Source organism: Pectinophora gossypiella, chromosome Z (assembly GCF_024362695.1).
Source record: "Pectinophora gossypiella chromosome Z, ilPecGoss1.1, whole genome shotgun sequence".
Lineage (NCBI taxonomy): Eukaryota > Metazoa > Arthropoda > Insecta > Lepidoptera > Gelechiidae > Pectinophora > Pectinophora gossypiella.
The window spans coordinates 14,832,071-14,855,246 of NC_065433.1; the positions used below are offsets into that span (position 1 = coordinate 14,832,071).

The 23,176-nt window shown below is 35.4% G+C and overlaps 3 protein-coding genes across 7 annotated transcripts in view; 1 reads left to right on the forward strand and 2 right to left on the reverse strand.

Moving 5' to 3' along the window:
• The window catches only part of LOC126380686 (bestrophin-4), a 33,018-nt gene extending 23,598 nt beyond the window's left edge, over positions 1–9,420 (reverse strand). Inside the window, exons 1-2 of one of the 3 annotated variants that reach the window (XM_050030256.1) lie at positions 9,025–9,420; positions 4,252–4,362 (exon numbers count right to left, since the gene is read on the reverse strand). In XM_050030256.1, the coding sequence (XP_049886213.1) occupies positions 4,252–4,362; positions 9,025–9,095 (182 nt within the window). In that variant the 5' untranslated portion in view covers positions 9,096–9,420. The remainder of the gene's footprint in view (positions 1–4,251; positions 4,363–9,024) is intronic. The other 2 variants (XM_050030254.1, XM_050030255.1) reach the window with 2 other exon arrangements.
• Positions 9,421–10,359: 939 nt separating this feature from the next.
• Positions 10,360–19,609, reverse strand: LOC126380706 (ubiquitin-conjugating enzyme E2-22 kDa). Of its 2 annotated transcripts, none has more exons than XM_050030300.1 (3): positions 19,312–19,609; positions 14,311–14,463; positions 10,360–14,103 (listed from the first exon to the last, which is right to left on the reverse strand). In XM_050030300.1, the coding sequence occupies exons 1-3, from the start codon at positions 19,372–19,374 to the stop codon at positions 13,720–13,722; spliced, it is 600 nt and encodes a 199-aa protein (XP_049886257.1). In that variant the 5' UTR covers positions 19,375–19,609; the 3' UTR covers positions 10,360–13,719. The 2 variants fall into 2 exon arrangements, with proteins under 2 accessions (XP_049886257.1, XP_049886258.1); XM_050030301.1 differs by lacking the exon at positions 19,312–19,609 and adding an exon at positions 18,949–19,203.
• A 913-nt stretch (positions 19,610–20,522) lies between these two features.
• The window catches only part of LOC126380268 (discoidin domain-containing receptor 2-like), a 31,057-nt gene continuing 28,403 nt past the window's right edge, over positions 20,523–23,176 (forward strand). The window contains exons 1-2 of one of the 2 annotated variants that reach the window (XM_050029548.1): positions 20,523–20,811; positions 21,809–21,880. The gene's annotated coding sequence lies outside the window, so the exon portion shown is untranslated. The remainder of the gene's footprint in view (positions 20,812–21,808; positions 21,881–23,176) is intronic. The other variant, XM_050029547.1, reaches the window with a different exon arrangement.

Consider the following 23,176-nt stretch of genomic DNA (forward strand, 5'->3'; position numbering starts at 1 on the left):
ACATGCAATCACTGCTGATTATGAGTTAGCGCCGAGCATAAATGCTAGTCAGTAAGTTAGTAGTTATCGCACTCGTAAAGCAGATTTTAAACTAGGATTTTATTCTAGGACTTTAAATTTTGTAATTTGTTCGTTAAGCCGTTGGTCCCGGTTACTATTTATTGATGTAAGTAAGTAAGTAGTCGTCATGTCAAGGGCCTTTGGCGGCTCAATAACAACCCTGACACCAGGGTTGATGAGGTTGGTACAACCCATACGATAGAAGAAGAATTTTGTAATAAAATGACACATACTTAATATTTTAAATCTTTTCACGGACCTTCAAATGTGTTAGGTGAAGTTCTTTTTAGTCAAATGAAATAATGTGACATCGTTTACAAACATTTTTTTTTTCGTTGTTTCCAACTTTACTATAAGTACGTTGTTTTCAAAAGCTTATTAAGCTAATATTTAAAAAAGTTACTTTAAGTATAACAAAAAAGTAGGTAGACGAATATTGTATTCGTTACGTATTATTTTAAATAATGTTACAATCGGCCGATAAGTGATAACTAACACTACTATCAGTATAGGTAAATACATACACTACAAGTAAAAAAACTGTGTATTCGTGACAATAAAAAGAGGTTAATTATAAGTCGAACTAATCAACAGGTACATTTGGTCACGCAGTTGTAAAAATATGAGCACCTGAGAGGTTGAATCGGCGTACGCAATCTGTGAACATTTTCCTCATTTGATGATTAAGAGGGAAACTTACAACATAAAATAATTATTTAGTTGTTGTTCTTTGTTGATTAAAAAATTACAAGATTGATGCGCACGCGCACGTGTGCCCATAATCTGGCAAACATAACGTCTGTAATCATAATTTTGAAGGGCATAAAATGTTCGGTACCTATATAGCTTTTTGGGATAATTTTTCACTGAAATATTTATAACATTGTTATAACACTGTTGGCTTCAATTGACATAATTATGATTTAGTCTATTTATTTCAGCATCTACCTACATAGTTCCCATAAATGTATTAAGTCATAAGTATTATTGTCAGCCATAAAATTAGCAACACAAATTATGATGGGCATGGTGTGGTAAGGTTTTCTCTCCTTATCGTGTGGGTTGTGAGGTGGAATACCAACCTCATCAACCCTGGTGTCAGGGTTATTATTGAGCCGCCAAAGGCCCCTGTCACGCCTCATGTAATGAGTAGAAGTATATACTTACATCAGTAAGTAACCAGAACCAACGACTTAACGTGCCTTCCAAAGCACGGATCATCTTACTTTCGGACAATCAGGTGATCAGCCTGTAATGTCTTAACCAAACTAGGGATCATAAAGTGATTTTTGTAATATGACCCCATCGGGATTCAATGCTCAACCACTGGACCACGGAGGCCGTTGTGTACTTAGTAAGATTATTATCATCATCATCATCATCAGCCCATTAACGTCCCCACTGCTGGGGCACGGGCCTTCCCTATGGATGGATAGGGAGATCGGGCCTTAAACCATCACGCGGGCCCAGTGCGGATTGATGGTTATTAACGACTGCTAATGCAGCCGGGACCAACGGCTTAACGTGCCTTCCGAAGCACGGAGGAACTCGAGATGAAAACTTTTTTTGTGGTCACCCATCCTATGACCGGCCTTTGCGAAAGTTGCTTAACTTCAACAATCGCAGACCGAGCACGTTTACCGCTGCGCCACCGAGCTCCTCAATAAGTAAGGTAATAATAGGACTTGTCAAAACGTAAGATTCCAAATAATTACTGATTATACGTCTTAATTTTTAACAGGTTTTTTTACCATAACGTGAAAACTACTAAATCGATGTTGATGAAACTTGCACTTTTTCCCAAGTTGTATGATACTTAATTGACTACTTAAAATAATTATTGCAACACATACTACTAAACTACCTGTAATGGATTCTCATCATCATCATCAATGGACTCAAGGTGCCTACTAAACCTGATAAGGAATTACTTCATACAAAAGACATCAACGAGTTCATTGTTATCGTTCTATAATAACGATTTTCAGCCTTATTTTCACACATTTCACAGGGAAATCAAAACCTGTGGGATACCTATAACACATAGACCAGGAATCCTAAAATTTGGCATAAAGGAAGGTCTTATTGCAAAACCGTATACTACCATTATCAATTCGTTAGAGCAGCGTTATTATTTTTAATAATGACTTCTATTATAATCAGACAAAAATATTTTTTGACGATTACCGATACCTATGCTTAAAGATATTATGCGTTATATGCTTCATAATTTTATGCTCATTATGTGTTATTTCCGGACCCTAATGTCGTACAAAAGTCCTAGATGTTGGAAAATGACGCATGGCTAGACGCAATAATAATAGGTTAAATCTTTACTTACTAATTTTTTTAAGACGTGACTTCTGGTATATTTGCCTCAAACGGCAAAAACGGTAAAGTGTATACATACACTGTATACATACACTTTGAAACCATGTCATATTAACTTTTTTGCAAATGAAACCTGGAAGTCCCATTAAATGTCAAATATGATAGTGCGACAAGGTTCTAAAGGGGGTACATGATATTGCTCATGACTGTACCTAGAACTCGCACCTAAAGCTTAAATAATGTAATGGCTTCAAAATAAACTGTGAACCTCTATGCACGCTGTAGATAGAATTAAAGTTTTAAAGTGAGGCTAAGAGCGACGAAATAAATAGAAAGATAAATATTAAGTTTCAAATAGGTAAATCTTCTTCTCTCGTGTGGGTTGAGAGGTGGATTACCAACCTGGTATCAGGGTTACTATTGAACCGCCAAAGGCCCCTGACATGACTCATGTAACGACTACTTACTTACATCAGTAAGTAGTTCTAGTAGTAGTATTAAGTTTCAAATAAAAACTAAAGATTAGGGACTAAGTGGAAATAATTATATCGACACGTGATCACAACCTGTTACGGCGGGTTAACGACATACATAACACAGCAACATGGACTTCCGTTGACGATGATTGTTTATTTCCAAGAATAAACTCGCGTTTGAATATGATTTCTCTAGATGTCATTTTAAAATAAGTGAAGTATGACTTCTGCTGTGTTGTAATTAATTAAATAGACATTTTAATACTATTTTTACTGACGTACGGTCACGAGCATTAATATGTTATACACTTTGGTACCATGTCACATTAACTTTTTTGACAAATTGAACTGTAAGTCTCACTAAATGTCAAATATGTTAGTGCGACAGAGTCCTAAAGTGGGTACATTATATTGCTCATGACGGTACCTGTGTGCTCCAATTAATAAAGGCTGTGAACCTGATTTTAATATACTTAGTATGATTTTCAATATATAAAAAAATACGTACTATTTCTTCTATATTACACTTGCTAAACATAACTTTACCTACGGAAGCTAATTTTAGTAAACTTGTAGAAACAATAAACAAAAGTGAGTTTTTCCCATCACACGGAAGATGACGCAATGAAGCAACCTATAGACGGACATTTAATAAATGTAAGTAATACCTGCTGTCATTCATTATATCTGATACGTAAACAAGACAAAATACTTAGAAATACTTAAAATAGAACTTGACTAAGCACAGGAATGCCATTTGTGAACATTTATTATCGTTGTGTTGATAAAACTATTCGTTCCCCTCTCTATTTCAATACAAGCCTTATGTAACAATACTATATAAGAGAACTTGACTGAAAGAACGTTATTAGAATGTTATTCTAATACTCGTATGTATTGTGTACCTATGTAAGAAGAGTTCACATGGATGGCGTAGGGTGTTCAATCATATTTTTTTGTAGTTGTACCTACTTACTATCTTATTGTAAGGAATATATTTAAATAGTAACAAAGATTGCCTTATCTAAGCTCAGTATAAAGCAACCAATCCGTGATTAGCCCTGACTCAGCAATGTAACGAATCAGTTAATTGAGTCAGCACCGGATCGACCGACTGAAACTGATTTTAATTTTCAAAATAAAGCACCTATGGATACTTACTTTATTTTCTTCTCTAAATCGTTTGTATAGGAATCGTATGTGTTTTGTTAAATGCTTAGTTAAGTACCTCAAACTTTCAAACTCAAACATTCTATTTACTAACGGATTTTAATAACAACACATCCGTGACAAGATAAATGAAGCTATCGCATGGGATGAAACGTGTCGCTGTTATATTTGTAAAATATGTGTTCATAACAGTAATGACCTGTAAAGGACTTACCTTTGTTGTGGTTCTGTGAGCGCGAACCGGTACAATAAATTGATGGTGTAGTATAGTGTGAGGTATGCAAGTAATTCGCGCCACACCAACTTGTATACACTGCCTCGCCATCTGTAAACAAACACCAAATGTTTCAATGCTGATTCAGGCTTATTTTACAACGTTGTCAGCTTAGGTATACTAAGATAAAATTAATGTAAGTATCCATCATTATTTCCAAAGATAAACTTGTAAAGGATACGTTTACAATAAGAATGCCTGTAAAATGTACTTCCTACAAATTTATATTTAAAATTAGGCATAAATATGTCAGTTTTCCACCGATGTCAGTCTTCGAGGATCTCACTCACATGGTATTTGCATCAATGCGATGTTCTTCAACTGAAAATTATGTCATAATTAAAGCACATAATGGCCCCGATTCCTGCAGACATCTCTTAATTTTACTTTAAGTTATACCTGTCATTTTCTTATCCGCCGAAAAGGAAAGGGACGGATGATTGACAGCTCTTAATTTTAGGAAGAATGAGTAAATAAATGAATAACCCGGGCGAATTTTTAGACGGTTGTTTTAGATTTGTGCTTAAAATTGACGTGTGTTCCATAAATTTTATGCTTGTCGATTACCCGTCCCTTTCCTTTTCGGCGGATAAGAAAGTGACAGATATAACTTAAAATAAAATTAGATGGTGTTTACAGGAATTAGCACCAATAACGGGTTCTTACCGCGTTAACCGCGTAAACTTATAACAATGTGAAAATTATGTCGTCCTATAATAAGTATATTTCCTGATGATGCATATAGATATACTTATGCTTAAAATTTTCGATTTATTAAAATAATGGTGGTCCTTATTGGGCGCCAGCACATAATCACACCAAGTCTGCGAAGAAGGAGTGGCGGGCAGAAATAAGTTTTAAACGACTTCAAAACAGGAGGCTGTTTTGATTCCTATTTTGAGGTAATATTATTGGAATTAACCAGCAACCGACAAATTTTGTAAATACCTCACTGTGGTCACTTTAAGGACGGGTGGAATATACAGGTCGTCTTTCTACTTGCGCCGACTTCATAGGTAATTGAGATTCTAACATTGTATCATATCATAACATAACATATAAGCTCACGACAATATCCCAATTTCAATGTCAAAGATATATCTATCGCAAGATGAACTAAGTACCCGCACTTCACCGAGCTTTCTGTTAGACTAACGTGATATGTGGTGATTGTATTCAACAAAACTTACTTTTTTATTAACATTTAACAGAAATGAATCACTTATACAGTGAATGTCACTTATACGGGCACCTCTCTATTTAGTTATAATATATTATAAGTACTTACTACTTTTCTGTGACATGATAATAGGATACCTAATCTATCAATTAAAACATTTTCTGTGAATTTGAACTAAGTATATTAGAATAAGTTATTAAACACACGTCTTACTCAGCTTAAGGACGTTTTTCTTTATTTACAAAGAAACAATTCACTGACTCGAAACGCCTCAGCCCCGTGGGCGTGTCCTAAACTTGTTTCGTTCAGTCAAGATGGACAAAAACTTTTAGATTGCTGGTTAATTGGTAAAACGTTCAATTAATTCCGAGACAGTACTAGAATACCATGTCAATGCAATATTTATTGACGAATTAGGTTAGTAGGTGCCTAGAAAAGAGGAAGGAACGACATCTCCTGCTCCTGTTGGGTTAATATGCGAAAGCCCAGCTCCCTTCCTATTAAGGTAGGTAAGGTATCCGACGATCATATAAGTACGGTTCATATCCAAAGAATGGTATCAAAAGTGGCTTTAAGAAGCCCCTTGTTGATTTGTGGCTCTGCTCACCCCTCATGTGTGAGTTTATGTGTGCATCGTAGATTAGAAAAACGGAAATTTACTCTCATAAATGCAGCTTTATTAATTACTTATGTTAAATTTGCAAGAGTAGTAGAATCCATACAATTTACCATTTTTTTGTCTTCTGACTAAGTAGTAGGTATGTGGTTTCGGTCGTCAATGCTAGTTTAACCGGCTTCACTTATTATGGAACTTATTCTAATCATTCAAATGATCATAAACAGGAATTAATACCTACTTACATTATGTTAATGACAAGTTTAATACATTATTGGTAGTCGTTAAACTACAAAAGTTATTCCTCATTAATGTCGATTTAACTACCAAATACCTACCTAAATGAAGATGGCAATTATGACCGATCGGCGAGTACCTGCCAAGATTTTGGGAAACTTGTGGCATTGCGTAAAAATGTTACATGATGGACGTGACCTACTTATATTAATTGGAATTAAGACCAGCTAAGATAATGATACGACATGTTTAATAGGTATATCGATGATTTCTGGTCTCTACACTATGAAGTAGGTAGATAATAATGACGACGATAATAATGATTCAACTATTAAGAACCAAATCGGCTTAATTATAACTATGTACGCACTGGATATTATTGACATTAGGTGCAGAATGAGGTGTAATAAGGACTGACATGGTTGCAAAAAATAGCATACTCGCACCGTTTATGGGTTGAAAAATGTTTCCTTTACCACGGCCATGGACCGATAAGTCACTGATTCAATAATCGGCATCTACCTACTAATACGTACATTGGAGCCCACATCGAATTTTCTACACGCAGAATACGAAATTAGAAGCCGTCAAATTTTGTCAACGCGACCTTCATCGAGCTGAACCTTGCAAACCCGAGCACCTCAGCATTGCTTACTAATTACTTGTTTCAGTGTCGACTGACCTTCTGCACGGTAGGATATAGGTACCTACTTACTTTAAAATGAACCAAAAATATTGCCTAATATCTACCGCTACTTTAATATAATAATAATAGCTTGAACACAATTTTATGTGATCATAAGTAGCAATGCGGTCTAAGATGCAAACATCACGCTGTAAATTTCCTAAATCATTAGTATTTTAGCGTGAATAGGTAGGAACTTTGTTACCAATGGCAAACAGCTACTCTAACAAGAAAGTGCAAGAGTTACACCAGAATACGACTGAGATAGTGAAGCGGCGTGGTTTTGCTAGAAGGGTGGTATGGTAACAAATTAATGGTTTCCTCAGTGGGTCAACTTCAGAGATTGTTTTGACGGCTATTATTAAGTATTATAAGTAATCTATAGCAACATTTTTATAGAGATTTATTATAAATTAAGTATTGTGTATTGTTGCGGTACACGCACCTATATTGCGCATAAATAAAGTCAAGTTCGTACCTAATCCTTAACGGGGTAGGCAACGTCATAAGTCTCCACTACTGATTCGTCTTAAGACGGTTGTTTTGATGAACAGTCCTAAATATAGAACCATCATTTTCGAATCGGCATAAAACTTTAGGTGCTCTCCTATGTTGATAGATTGAGCTATTGATATTAAACTAAGGTCGTACCTAAAGCTACTTTATTAATTATAGTAATGGCTTAAAATATCTGGGTAATATTTAAATATGAAATTATGTTTACGTAGAGGTATTATGGCTTAGGTAAGAGGTCATATCATCACAGTACTTACCTACCCAACCACTTTTCGATTTTTAGGAAACATTCTTACGAATTCTTTTATCGTAGTCTCGAAATAATGTACCACCTATAGCTATTTAACTCTGCAAAGTACCTCTAGGTATATAGATAGTAACTTACCTATACCTAGAGGTACTTTGCAGAGTTAAATAGCTATATTTGAATGTGTGTTGCATAAGTTCCATTTCGGGAACATAATAGAACCTACCTACCTACCCGCATTCCCCTATCTCAATGTATTTAACTGGAATGCAACAAGAACTAGACTCGGTGTAGCATTGACTTAGAACTTGCAGCAAACAAGTTTTATCGACACACGAGACGTAAATAATCTCCTTACAAAGTTTGTTTTCATTGTGACTAGGTAGGTACATTTACCGTTGTTTGTTAAATAAATACACAATAAATACTTAGCCGTACTGTGACCAATGTCGGCGTAGCGGTAATTCTAACTGAGAAGTCTTAGTACCTACCTAAAAAGAGTCTGGACACTTAACCACACAAAAATAGTACCTAGACCTAGATGTAGTACCTAGGTAGGTGGGTACCTCTGGTGTATAATTACGGCAAATTTTATGACATAGATTTAAGTAGGCAGGTATATTATTTTCATTAGTATTTTCATGGGTGATGATTCAACTGTAGATGGATCCTATCAAGTACCAACCTATTATTGAATAGTCACTCATAAGATATTAACTGTATTATAACCATGTAAATAAGTACCTGCATTCGTTTAAGGAAATTGCAGCGATATCACAACGGTCAACTCAATCGTAATCGATTGGCGTTTACATGCGTCACAGTTACTTTCGCCACCTTTCGTTGTCAGGGCCAACCGAGCAGCGACAAGACATTGAATCGGTACTAGCTACTTCTGACAAGTAACATTCATCACACAGCCGTTGCAAGGTCATCTGATCCTCACTATTAATATGACATTTAATAACAGAGTTACTTTTAATTGTTGCAAGAATACGCCAGTGAGATATTGTTATTTTATAAAGTAAACGCAGTAGCACGTCACAATGGGCGGTCTACAGGAGAGGAGCTATTGTTGTACAGTGTGTTGGCCCGTGTTAGGGACGGTCGGCATGCGGTTTCGTCACGAGGCAGCCACTGATCGAACAGCTGTTTCACAGAGCCTGACCCGCACCCTGTCTCCTCTCTTCAGCACGGCATCTCTCTCTCTTACAATGATACTGTTCACTTACTTGCAAAGGATCCTCCAAAAACAACCAAAACTGCTGCCATTCGGGACTTCTCCGGCGTACGATATAGTCATGTTAAATACACTATAAAATTAATATTTATTTATACACACACGTTCTGTTGGCGCGAGCTTGAAACGAGACACACGCGGAAAATTAAATACGTTTTAGAAAGTAATAAAAAGTTTCTTGACGTTAGTTACTAAGGAAAAGCGAAGGGGAGTTATTAAACTAAAGAGTACACTGTTATTTAGTCACATTCTGATTATGTGTTAGGCACTCAGGCTTCCCCGAATTGTTGTAAAACATAAAGAAAGGTGCTCGAAAGCACCGCCCGCAGTATAGCGTCAACTGTGACTGACTGAACTGATGAATAATACTCGTTATGTTGCTCAAGTTACTCGTTGCTTGCTGAGGCGAAACGCGGCGGGGCGCGGGCGCAGCTCTGCACGCAGGCTCTACGCCGAGCCTGTTCTGTGTCAGGCGATTGCCGCTAGATGGCGTTGCATATGTACCAACAACATTACATTACCAGCAACGCAACGCAATGACAATATTGTGCTCCTAGAAACGAAACAAAAAAAAAAAAAAGCTAAGTTATTTTTTCTTTTTCTTCGGTCCTTTTAGTTGATGAGCAGATAATCCAGTAGTAGGTACCCGTAATTGTTTTTCAAATATCTTCTGTTTTCTTCTTCAACAGCAGTAAAGCGTAGTGATTTGGCACCTACCTACCCCCTTGTGGATTTGGCTGGTCGGGTTGGCTTGGTGCTGGATGACGGTTTATGGGCTATTCATTCGTTGGGAGAAATGTGAAAAATTTATCGATTAGCACTGTACAAACTGTTCATGTCACCAACACTTTGCTGTTGCACGCAGAGTCTGAAAATAGGGTCAGAAAATAAGGTTTGTTTGACATTTCATACCCGCACCCTGGCCCGATTGCCCTGGCTCTGCATGCAACAAGCATTCAGTATAGATAACATAGATGAGAGAGCCTATGGTCGATGTTCTTCATAAAAAATATTAAGCACGTGTGAATAATGTAGTAGAGTTCGATGAGACTAAGAAAGATATTTGTAAGACCATTTAGGTAGGTATCTATGTACCCAATTCATGCAATATTTATTGTAAATCGTTACTGAATAAATAAATACTCAAAACGAAAACAAGCTGACCCGTTAGTGTATCTTGTTATTTTTTACCGCCTTCAAAAAAGGAGGAGTATGTTTTTTTTTAATAATAATTCTGTGCAAAGAAACTATTAACTAATTAGATAAGAAATAAATAAATACATATAGGTAGGTTAATAAATACATTTAGTTGAAATAAAACTCCGAGTAAAAATTACAAGTATGACGATATTTTTAATTAGGTAATTAGAAGACAAACTTATATTAACTTGTCAGCCTGCTATTATATGCAATTGTCGCTGTATGCATTACAGGGAAAAATAAGATTTCATAATTTTGGCGCTATTGCACCTTCCGGTATAACTACCTAATTATGTCACGTACGCCGTCAAGTACATTAGACTATTCCCTAAAACTATTATTATGATTGTATGTTTATACTCAGCATCATGCATCATATAGATGATACTGGGATACACAAAATGGTAAGTAATAAGGGGCAAGAAGAGTAAACTATTTCATGGACGTTGAATAAATACATTAAACGCTGAATCTATATCTGTACGGGCATACAAAATCTTAATACAGTAGGTACTTAAATTAATGCTAGCACATTTTGTTGTAAAAATACTTTCATTTTTGAATATTAATATAGTAACCTTTTTGCAGGTAGTAGGTACCTAAGCTTTGCTTTAGGCACACATCGGCACAATTCAGAATTTTATTGCTACTTTTATACAACTAGGTATTTTCAACGAAATGGAATTAGGAAACTGTTATGTAGAAATTTGTTGATGTAGGTAAACTAAAAAGCGAAAGATAATATCCCTAAGTAAGTACTTTATGCACAGAACCAGAACACAAGATGGAGCTCTTATGCATATAACCCGACAGGGCGACGAAAGTGATAGCAGTTTATGATATTTATTTTGTATGAGATTTACTTTTAAAGTCACTATCGTAGCCGGGGTCTCAACATTTAATAAACTCCAACAAAGTGATGGTGTTTCTGAACAAACGATGTCAAATGGCCTCGAGGGCCACAATCACTCCCTAATGATAGTATCAATACTAAATCTCTATAGTAACGTAGGTATCAATTAACTAATAGAACATACCATAATTATAAGTCATAGATACTATAATTATCTAGGGTAAGATCGCAGAGTTACCAGGCCTACCTTATAGCATCAGTATGATTTTATCACAGGATAATCGCTCGATATAAGTACGCGATATAAATACAGGATGTTAGTGACATCGTAACGAATACTCAGAGGGATGATTCAGACCATGATTCTGAGTTAATATCAAGTGGAATGGCCTAAATCATCCCTCAAAGTTTTCGTTACGATGTCACTAACACCCTGTATAAAATTCTGCCCGGATATTTAATACATATCTATTTTACTTTAAAGTCTAGTAATGTTTCTAACGATGTCTTCCGACCTTGTAAGACGACGAAGACGCGTCCGTCTATAGATTATTTGCCCAAAATTTGCCCCTTAATCAATACTGACTGACTAGTCTGACTGTTGCTTCGGTAAAACGTCTGACAAAAATACGGAGTCTGGAACTACTAAATAATGCTGAGGTTACGCTTGGAAAGATAACTTGGTAGCTCCCCAAACGTATACATTCCTGATGCCGGTGTCAGGAGCAATCACTGCTTGTCAGCGTCCTGAAGGATTATCTCTTCTCAGGCTTATCCCTCAAGTTGGGTACATTAAGTCGATTCGTTCTTACCGACTTGATACTATTAACGTAGGTCTGGCAGCCCTGGGATCATGGTTCTGTCGAAATGAATAATGTGCATACTCGATGAAATTGCAATGAGAGTGGAATCACTCAATATTTCGGGATAATTTGCTGGTAATCACAAAACGATACTTCTAGAACAAAATCTAATTATAGAATTGCTAGAAAAGGATGGATAGGTGCTATCGAGTATTCGGAAACGCGATGACTCGTCCGGTTTGCAACTGTTTATAATTCACAGTGAAAGGGCAAGGGCATAGAATAAAGATTAATACTACGTACAAGGGGTGGCTTGCATGTGTCCATTAGTGGAACGTATACGTAAATTGTCAATGTACAGTTTCAACAAATAAGAAATTTTATTAGAGTAGTATTTCACTGTTGCGTGTCAGGCCTTACTAGATAATCACTGAAAAAGTGTACCTACTGCTCAAAAAGAATTATAGACTTCAAAATGCCTTTACAATATTTATCTCTAAGTATGAGAAATTATTTCGTCAATAAAATGTGTACGCGTAAGTGTAACCCAAATAACAGGAATAAAATAATACTTTTAAAACGTATATATTATAGACAGTGTTGATGTGTGCATTTAATTAAATAAACTTTTCTAAATAAACTAACACCAAATAATTTACTAATTACTTACAAAACAAGTAAGTTTATTTTGTCACAGTGAGGTACAATTGCTGTCTAGGACGACATAGACCTTTCTTAAAACGTTACATGTAAAAGTTTGAAATTCTGGTAGTATACCCTACTGGCTACTGACGGAAGATCGTGTATAAATTGTAAATATATTGATAATTAATGCATTGTCCTTCGAAACCAACGTAATACATAAGAAATTAATTCCACTATAATAAAATACTTACAAAATTAAATTCAATAAAGAAAGTAAAAGAAAAGTGCACACATCAATGCTGCCATAGAATCCTTCTGACGACTTTGAACTAAGTATATAAAAATCTACGTGGAATTTGTATCTAAGTACATATTGTAAAATATATTATACAACATTATCTGCAAAATATGGCTAAAATTCATGAAATTGCATTGCATTATAACTAGTAATGATTTTTTTAAAGACCCACATGGATTGATAATCATAATTTTCTTTCACCAAATATACCTACATGCCGCTATTACAATTGGCCGACAAAAATAACAAAATTTACAAAAACAAAACAAATTGTATATTTTTCTCGCTATACCAAGTCAAAATGTTTTCTTATTAACACTACCATATACCTACAGGGTTCTTTCAAATGGATGACAACTGTGGTAGAGCATAATTCATAAGTTTTTGCCATCTGTGAGCTTAAGAGTAAGCCAACAATGCGCAGAATCATAAAAAAATCTTAGCAAATATTACATTACTTTTCCTATAAAGTTCCTGCAAGATTGCACATAATTATGTTTATAAACAAATTAGCATAATTTTAATTTTGACCCATGCTAAAAGCTGTTATGGTAAAAATAATAGGTATTTCATTATTATAACATAATCATTTGTAAAGGTTTGCAGCCATTCAAACCAACCCCGTAAATTCACAATTCATGACAATAAAAGCAACCAATTAGAAAAGATTTAAGGTGTTAAGCTTAGTTTAGTCAATTTCTCAGATACAATTTATACATCATATACATTATAAGTATTATAACACACAAGTATGTACCGAGATCGTCAAAACATGATATGATAAAATATATTAGTTAACATAATTGTCAAACAATTGGATCACATAAATCGGCATGTTATCTTAATGGGTAGCATTAAGTATAGCGCTAGACATGTTTGGGAGGGACACTAACTAAAGAGTTGTTCCGTAGCTCGCTCGATTTCCCAGTCATACGTCGATAGAGCTACTCGGGCCTGGTGTTCGTCGATGCCCATATCAAGTAGACGTTGCACCTTTTGGTTAAACTCCCAGATGGATGTCGGACCACCGGCATATACGTTGGTCCAATGTCTAGCGGTCAGATTGAATAGTTGGGGATTTTCTCTGTATTGTTTTGCGACGACTGCATCTTGTGGATCGTTGGGTTCAGCAGCTGACAATAACGCTTGAATGGACAGAAGGACTGTACGTAACGTCAAAGCGGCCGCCCACTGATCTTTAAGGATGTCTAAACATATGGCACCAGTCACTGACGATACATTCGGGTGCCAAATTTTCGTCATGAACCGAATCTGTTAATAAAAAACAAAGGATAACTAAGTCAAAAATAACACTTTATTTTAAAAAGGCAACGAAATTTCTTTGTTATATTGGAAATGTGGTAAATTATTGAATAGCAATTTATAATGAGTTCGCAATGCAGACTGCTAATAATGCACATTTACGTGATAGGTATGCAGCCACAAAACCCGCATTGTCAAGCTATAAAAGTGAATTACCTTAGGTGGATTGAATGGGTACGTCTCAGGTACTTTTATCTCGAGCAAAAATGTTCCACCTTCGTAGGGTGTGTCTGGAGGCCCAGCAATCTCTCCTTGCAATTCTGTGAAACTATCATTCACCAACTCCAACTTTATCGCCCCACCCGCCATCTAAAAACAATTATAATATATGTAGATTTAGCGCTCATTTCTATAAATATTTTAAGTAGGTATTCACGTCACGCCCTCTCACGAAAGTCCGAAACCCAATATTTCAATACCCTTCTCATGCCAAAGATCATAAACGAGCTGTCCATTCTATACTGACTGATCAGACGCCCATTGATACCCAATAAAATGAGATTGTTTTGATATTATCGAGGGAAAATTTTACTTGGTCAAAGAAGAAATCTCATTCTTCAATAATACTAAACAAAAACTCCAGTAAGATGAAGAAACAAAGACACTCTACAATAAAAAGGTGGCTGCAAATAGCCTCTTGATTACTTGTGGGTTTGTTTGGCCCCTTTGGGGTCTACGACTGTAAAGTTTTACGTATTATACTTAAGCTAGACTAGATATAAGTTTCAGTCAAAGGTCTCACACAATACAAAAATACAATATTTAATAGCAATAGGTCAAATTTTATTATATGAAGTGGCTATCATGGTAGTATTAAGGTGTAAAATGGCTCCCTTTATTTTTCGAGAGTATGCAATAAAAAATCACAAATTCGTTTACTAGTTCAAATACTAAATAATAACTATGTAAGTAGTTATGTGGGGATTGCTTGCTTTCTGAGATGCGTAGCCGAACCACAAATTGTACTGTTTATTTATGATAATTATTGTTTACTTACCCACATTTTTATATATTATCATTAATATAAATTAATAATACGATAGATATTGTAGATCCCTAGCATCGACACAAACCTACACGCGTTTAATGACTCTTGTTAATTGATGTATATTTTTGTTATAAAAGTATGAAATAAATAAGACTAAATGTGGTAATAGACTGTTTTTTTTATTGTATCAATCCACTCATGTGTTCTTCTCATTGTGTCGATGGCAAACTAAATAGTATAGGCCCAAAACTTGGCAACAAGTCTACTCATGTGAACATGCTGAAGATAGATCTAAAATCAGTTTTCCAATATCTCTTCTAATAACAGAGATTAATAGTTACAATCAATGGTGGGGAATGCTTTGTCCCAGTCTTGTAACATGTGACATCACAAGTTCTTATTGCCATTTTGAATTAAATTTTCGTTCTAACTCCGTGATTTCTGAAGGCTGTAACTGTCTAATTTTTAATGAATTTAATATTCAATATTCTTTATTTGCATTTAGATTCTGTTTTCACATTTGACTATTAATTTGTCTATTTAGGAATGATAGCGAAGAAAACAATGCCGTTTTCAATAATTGTTAACTACCCTATTGCATAAACTATACCAGTATTTTAGTTATTTTCCTCTCTATTAGTTTCTTTACAATGTGCACAATGTTTTCCTTTTGTTTAACTATTCTCCAGACAGAGGAGTGGATGTACTAAATACACCTCTGCCTACCCCTTCGCCTGTATAGGCGTGATACTGTGTCATGTTTGTCCTATACACAGCATCTGAGCTAGGTTTACTTCACTCCCACCCCACCAGCCACCAGGGCTGGGAGCGGAGAGTTGCCATTCTATACATAGTATTAATGCTTATTCTATGACCCCATTATAAGTCACAATATTATTCAAGAGCACCTAGAACACATTTTTCAATTCACAGAATTGTGTTCTTTCACTGAATACAACTAAGAATATGGTCCTACATGGAAAGAATAACCCTTGCCTACTGTACACTATCAACTCTGAGCATCTCCAAGCTGTAGTTAAGTAACAAGATCTAGGAATAATAGTCAGTAATAATCTCATGTGCAATATAATAAAATTTGTATGTCTATTTTCGTTGGAGTGTACTGATACTACTTTAATAATTATTATAGTGGAACATTATAATGTACCCGCATGAATGAATGAATTTTGAATTAAACCAAAAAGTACACTCTATGTAGTACATAAATAGAAAGGCCCTCTATGTTATTTCTAAGAAACTGTTTATCAAGCTTTACAAGGCACCACCCGCACCAGGTTTACACACACAGGCATACTTAAAAAAGAGTGTTAGAATAATTTTAAAGAAAAGCTACATTGTGTACAAATAAATAAATAAATAAATAAATAAAAAGTATGGTGACTTCACTCCGAAATAATTTATGAAGAATAGACTTTCTTCAAGCAGACGCTTGAATTAAATTTGACCACTCTACAAGACAAAGAGGTGGTCTTGTAGAAGTTTATAAAATACTGCAAGGGCACTGTAACATTAAATAACTAAAAGAACTGTTAAAATTAAAAAAGAACACAAATTTAAGAGGGCACTCACTGAAAGTGGACCCTTGGAATAATTTTCCAGAGACAGTGATCAGTTCACCATAAGTGAACTTATTATAAAAAACAAAGACACAAGTGCAGTGACATACAGACATTACCTTACGCTGCTTGTATCTTTGAACAATAATACAAATATTTAATTAATAAATTAATTCCTTATCTGTTCAGAAGGTACAATGGGTTTTATATTGTAAGGGTTAAATATTCATAATTTTATTATAGTAACCCTTTTTCGTATTTGGACAGAGCAACATTATTTTATAGAGGTCAGTGACTTGGGCACATTACAAGAAAAAACAAACAACAAATGTGAGTGACCACATGTACTTATTTTGGCACACAAAAAAGTGACATGACAATGTGATTTCATATACCTACAAACAAGATTATTTATATTTATATTAATTACTAGACTATGTACATAACTAAAATATTAAATATATTATTATTATTATTAACCCAGATTCTCCTACTGGCCTTTTAAACGCCCGCCAATACTTATCAAATCTACCCTCGATTATTTGTAGAATTAATGTTTTCTACACTAGTTATCTCTGCGTTATTCTCCTTAGTGTTAATTAAACTTCATGACAGTAACTTGTTTATGCTATTTGTGTGCCTATTTTCAATTAATTTTGCGGTTTTAAGTGACAGTTAATAAAATATTTCGAAATATGGCTTCTAAGAGGTAAGTTTTTATTAGTTTTTCGAGATATTATTGTTTATTACTTATAGCTTTATTGAGACGTAAGTACATATTAGTCAAGAAATGGAAAATAAAGTATCTTACAAGAGTTTTTTATATCAATTTTGATCTTGAAAGTTTATGGTCGTTTAAACGCCCAGTAGGAGAATCAACGTCTGTTATGTTTTCCAGGCCGCGCTATATGAAACCGTTGAGATTGATTGAAATTATCGAAGATCTGGAGTGTATTGACGATAGCGATCAATTGCCAAGTGGCGTAGCTATTTTACCACCTGAAAATGCGAACGCTGATATAACTGATGAGGATTCTGGAGGCGAAGAAGTTGTAACTTTGCATAATCTTCTAGGTAAGCTAGTAAGCGAAATAGTTATACATTTGTTCATAATACATTTATTACCATTACACAGTTATTTATTAGTTTTTATATATTGATTCAAATTGTTGGGTTTTTCAGGATCTCAGCTGAAAGCTCAAGCAGACCTGATTTATTCAGACGACGAATTTTTTGACATTGAACATGAATTGCCTTTGTCTACGATAGCCTAAAGAAGATGTACAGGCATTGTATCTATTGATGAAGCTGCGGATCCCCCAGAACAGATTATATCAGATGTCACTGCACCTACCGAATGTGATACACCTCTTATAGCCGTGACAGTGCCACGTAATCAAAAATATCAGTGAAGGAACCGTCACAATGCACATAGATTCCCAGAGGGGCAAAAAATCGAGATTGAGCTGACCAAAATATAGGACCAGCATCAGGGGGGAAAATGGTATTTTCCATTGATGTGTCATTGCCTCGACATGGCTGTTCACAATGCTTGGCAGTTGTACAAGGCTGATAGTGGCGAATATTATCATCTGACTTATCGCAGGGCGGTAGCAAGAAGCTTACTGGAGAACTCTGGAGACGTATCAAAAAATGGAAAAGCGTGGTCCACGTCCAACGTCAAGAAACTATTGTGAAACGTCCCGTTATGACAGAATGGAGCATCTGGTGGAATATAAAGAAAATCAGCTGAGGTGTGCTGTATGCAAGAAAAAAACTAATTATTTTTGTAAAAAATGTACTGTTTCTCTGCACCCCAAAGCATGTTTTCTTACATATCACACTGCCGAATAGTAGAAATATTATCATATTACAGTTAAAATGTTTATGTTGCAAATAAAAGTGCCCAAGAAAACTTAAATTGTATTTTAATACAGCTATATTTCCTTGTGTATGTTAGTAGTGGATATTCCTACTGGGCGTTTAAACGGCCATGATTTTCCCGCTTTCCCAGAAGAGATAGATTTTATTCACTATTTTTCCGAAGACTTTGGCACCACAATAAAACACATATTGAAAAATTACGAAATCCGGAGACCATAAATAGTTTCAGGAGTAACTGGGTTAATGAAGGATGAAGTACATGAAGGCTGTGTATGTTATTGGCTTGTTAGAAAAACGCAATACCCACACTTACAGACTAAAAGAAACAATCTAGAATCCATTAACCTGATAACTGCAGAAGGGTCTACATTTTGATGGTTTTAATAAAACACATTCGCTAAATATCACTACAAATGCAGATACTTTAATGTCTTATTGGGGAAAGGAAGGTTAATATCTACCAAGTTGAAATGATCCAAGAAACTATGAGGACAAAACTATGCAAAGCCTGTTATGGCCCATTGTCAAAAAAAAAAATAGGAATATAAATATAGAAACCACAGTAACAAACAATATTAAAAACAATCACAAGCAGTTTGTACTTCATACATTGTCGTTCAGCGAAATTATGACATTCTAAACAAAAGTGCAAGTAAGTGCTAATATCAAGTATTATCTATAAAGACGAAGATAAATACAATGACTCACCTCTTCACTTTTGATTACTTCTTTGAATTCTCTTTTGATCCGTTTAGCCGCTATATTAGCCATTGTTGCAATTTACGAAAGTATTTTATTTGAATGAAAGACAACGAGAATTTCCAGATTTACGAAAGTCAAAGGCCAGGGTTACAAGCTCAAGTACTCTCAAAATTGCTATATAACAAATATTATTTCTAACAAATTAAAATATATTATTAAATTAATAATAGTTGCAAGTTTTCAAAGATAACATACAGATACTTAAGTGAAAAATATTTTATGGAATAATAATAAATACCCTGGCCAAGTACGTTCTATTAAATGTCGGTGTTTGGTCGGTGTAAAACTGGCAATATGTGTAGTGTTACCAAAACAATTTTTAAATTATCTGCAGAACCGGACTTTCCAGGTTACGTTTCACAAAAAATGTAGATGGCGCTGTCCAGATTTAACGTGATAATAACCTATTTTCTCATTACTAGGGTACATAACTATTTAAATTGTAATGGCAAAGGCATATAGAAAAATAAATGTTGCTTATCAATCACTGCGCCAGGACATAAGACCTTTTGGCCCAAACCATGGTGGAGTGGTCGATAAGCGTGGCGGTAGTCGCCGAGCTAAGGACCACAAAGTAATTTTTGTGATATATCCCCACCGGGAATCGAACCCGAGATCTCCGGATAGTGAGCCCAACGCTCAACCACTGGACCACGGAGGTCGTTTACAGAATTATGTTGCTAAATTATTGCATGTCTTTATTTTGATCAGAATAATAATGGGTGGAAGATGTGTTGGGCCTGCTCAAAAACAAAGATAAAAAGATGCATATACAATTATGCCTGTTATCCATGAAATTAGTTAAACGAAGGCAATTTTTTACAGCGCTATCTATATTTTTTTGGGGAAGTTAACAGAAATGTGTTGTTTTGAAAAAAAAAAACAAACAACTTTGAAATGATTTTCGCTAAGGGCAACATTATAATAGAGGTGTACCTAACCAACAAGACCTGATGAACCATGCGACAGTCAGTTCATATGGAATGAGTGTGAGTGATTGAATTTGGATTGATCACATCAGTTTTCGTTTGGTCGGTTGACATGTCGGGGGTTCGGTTTGGTCCTGGGTGTGTAATTTTGTCTATGGTTGTATTACATTTTTGCAGAAATATTTTTATTTTTTATCGACATTCCATAGACTAAACTTTCATTGGTTTGGTTTGCTTATGGGTTGGTTGTTCAGAAAGCTCTCAAAAGGGCTTTTGCTATGTTCTATAAAATCCGAAGTGATTTTATATTTTGTCACCTTGAGCTTTTCTTTATTTCGTGTAAATAATAACTAAACATTAGTGAATAATGGTGTCTTTTAGTCTTTAGTTGCCGTGGATTCGTTCCCAAAGTTGAAATTTAAGAGATATGCTTAGTGGTCTAAACGGTGTAAGGACAGAGTTATGCTAATTTTCTCCCGATGTCACCGGGTTCCACCTTTGTACCTGGCGTTTGAAGGTACGTTAATGGCTGAATATTTGTTTAGTCTGGCTTAATAAATACAATTGGTTGTAATTATAATCTGCTTGGCTTTTTGAGCTCCTTTGTTTCATTCGACACTAGCACTAACAAGAAATTACAGTATAGGGCAATGAAGGGCTCGTTGTTCTCGAGTCGGTTCTCTTTCGCCTGTAGAGTGATACGCTACTTTTATTTACCTTTTTCTCGAAGCACTTTTAGCCATCAGTCGAACAGAGTTTCGTAAGTGTTATATCTTTGTTTAAAAAGCACCTTGTTGTTTGTTTACTGAAAAATGATAATGGATAGGCAAATTTAATAATTATATTTTGGTACCTTATAAAGTTAAGAAGAAATTATAGATTGGACTGTGGTACATAACACTGAATATTTAGAAGTATAGTAATCATTATTTATTCAGACTTGTCTCACCATGATCATTGCATGTTTAATAATATATTTTTTAAACTGCACTGCTGCAACTGCTGTTGCTGTTATTTCTATTTGAGCTCATTATAATAACCTTAACTGATCTGCAACTTAAAATGTTGACAAAATAAAAATTGGCCATGAAAGTTTTGTAAATTTACTAGGTACTCTGACTACTTATATAGGTTCTTGGTGAATAACTACATCAAGTTCCACAAATCATCAGAGTTTCTGATCTAACTAGGGTCCTGATTTTAGCTTTTCACCAAATTGCTGGTAATTAATTCAACTGGAACCCTAAACATTTATGGAAAAATGTTAATCTGTCTTGCATTTTTGTAGGGATCCAAACCATGACCTGTCTGTCCTAAATTTTAAAACGAAATCAGTTGAAATTGTAGACTATATCTGAACAAGTGGAAGATGTTTTCCTTGAAAAAAAAAATGTAAAGGAGTGAAGCTTGGTCAATCAGCCTATGTCAACTGTAAAAATAATGAATGCCCCTATTACGCCGTAGTTATTTCGGCACATTTACAGCGTGGCTAAATCAGTATTCTTATTCCTTAGGACTTCGGCACCAATGCCCATGGCTTACCATCGCTTCCGCATCACAGGTTGATCTTCCTTTCGGCCACCCAGGTGATTTCATCCTGCAATGTCCTAACCAAATTACCAAACTCCCTAGTTTAGTAATCTATCCATCATTTTGTTTAACATGTCACCAGCAGAATATCGAACTCCTGACTCGTGTCGTGATCCACTGGTTTTTATAAAATTTGTACATCTACAGAAACCGCTTGTCGCTGGCTATTAACAGGTATTAACGTATTTTATTCGTAAAAGGAGAGTAATCTAATAAACTTATAAAATATCTTACTAAGTGAATTGGTTACAGAGTCGTGGTTAGAGTTTGTCTATTATGTTCACCATACTGTGCACGGTTAAAATAATTCAACAGTGTTTCATTCGTTTCGCGCCACGGCAACCGCGCCGCGTGTGGCGTTAATTAGGTATATCGAGGGTTTCGACCAATAACCGTACGACGACTATCTACCGTAGATAGCATTCGCTGCGTTTATTGGTCAAAGCCCTCGATATAATTCGCACCGCTCGCGGCGCGGTTGCCGTGCCGCGGGGGCTGAACTCGGTATGCACGGATTTGGCTTTGGCACCTCAAGATACTTAACCATATCTTTCAGAATCGTTCCTAATTGTTTGAATGTAATCTAATCATATACCCATCTTACCTCGTACATATTGAAATAATCACAATTTATTCAAAGTGCTAAAAGGAGTCCGTTTGTTGCAATTTGACAGTAATAACAACAAACCACTGGTCCATGGCTCCGTAGCTCTTTATAGATGGCGTGTTTACCATTTTTTTCTTACAATAGTGGACATGTTTGAACCGCGGTAATTAGACTGATTGCTAAGCTAACATAACTAGCTACTTTTGAGGTGCATATTTATTTTGTTTGGAATAAGGGTGCTCATATTGTTTTATTAGGACTCGCCTTTATTTTAGCAGACGAAAGACGTCGATTTACTAATATAAGATGTTGTTTACTACATAGATACATAAACTCACGCCTATTTCCCACCAGGGTATACTTACTTGAGACCATGGCATTCCATTTGCTTAGATTCTGAAATTCTCTTGCTTCCTTTATGTTCATCAACCGTTTCATACACGCTCGCCGGTTCGGAGTAGATCGTAATACCTAAACCTTTTTTAAGGACATCCCTAGTTCATAAATTACATCATCTTTTACTCCACATCTCTGTTTTATCAAGTTATCAAACTGTTTCTTATTCTATCACTAACACCGCAGATGTCGCATAACTATCTGCTCGTTTTTACGGCACTGATCCTACTTTTATGCTTCTTCTGCCATACCCAACACTCACTACTGTAGGTACTACAAAAGACCAGTG

Excerpts from the sequence above, each read along its gene's own strand:
- LOC126380706 (XM_050030300.1), bottom strand. The coding sequence starts at position 19,374 with ATGGCTAATATAGCGGCTAAACGGATCAAAAGAGAATTCAAAGAAGTA. Across the intron at positions 14,464-19,311 it reads AAGTAATCAAAAGTGAAGAG|ATGGCGGGTGGGGCGATAAA; the intron begins GTGAGTCATTGT and ends AATTGTTTTTAG. Across the intron at positions 14,104-14,310 it reads ACCCATTCAATCCACCTAAG|ATTCGGTTCATGACGAAAAT; the intron begins GTAATTCACTTT and ends TTTTATTAACAG.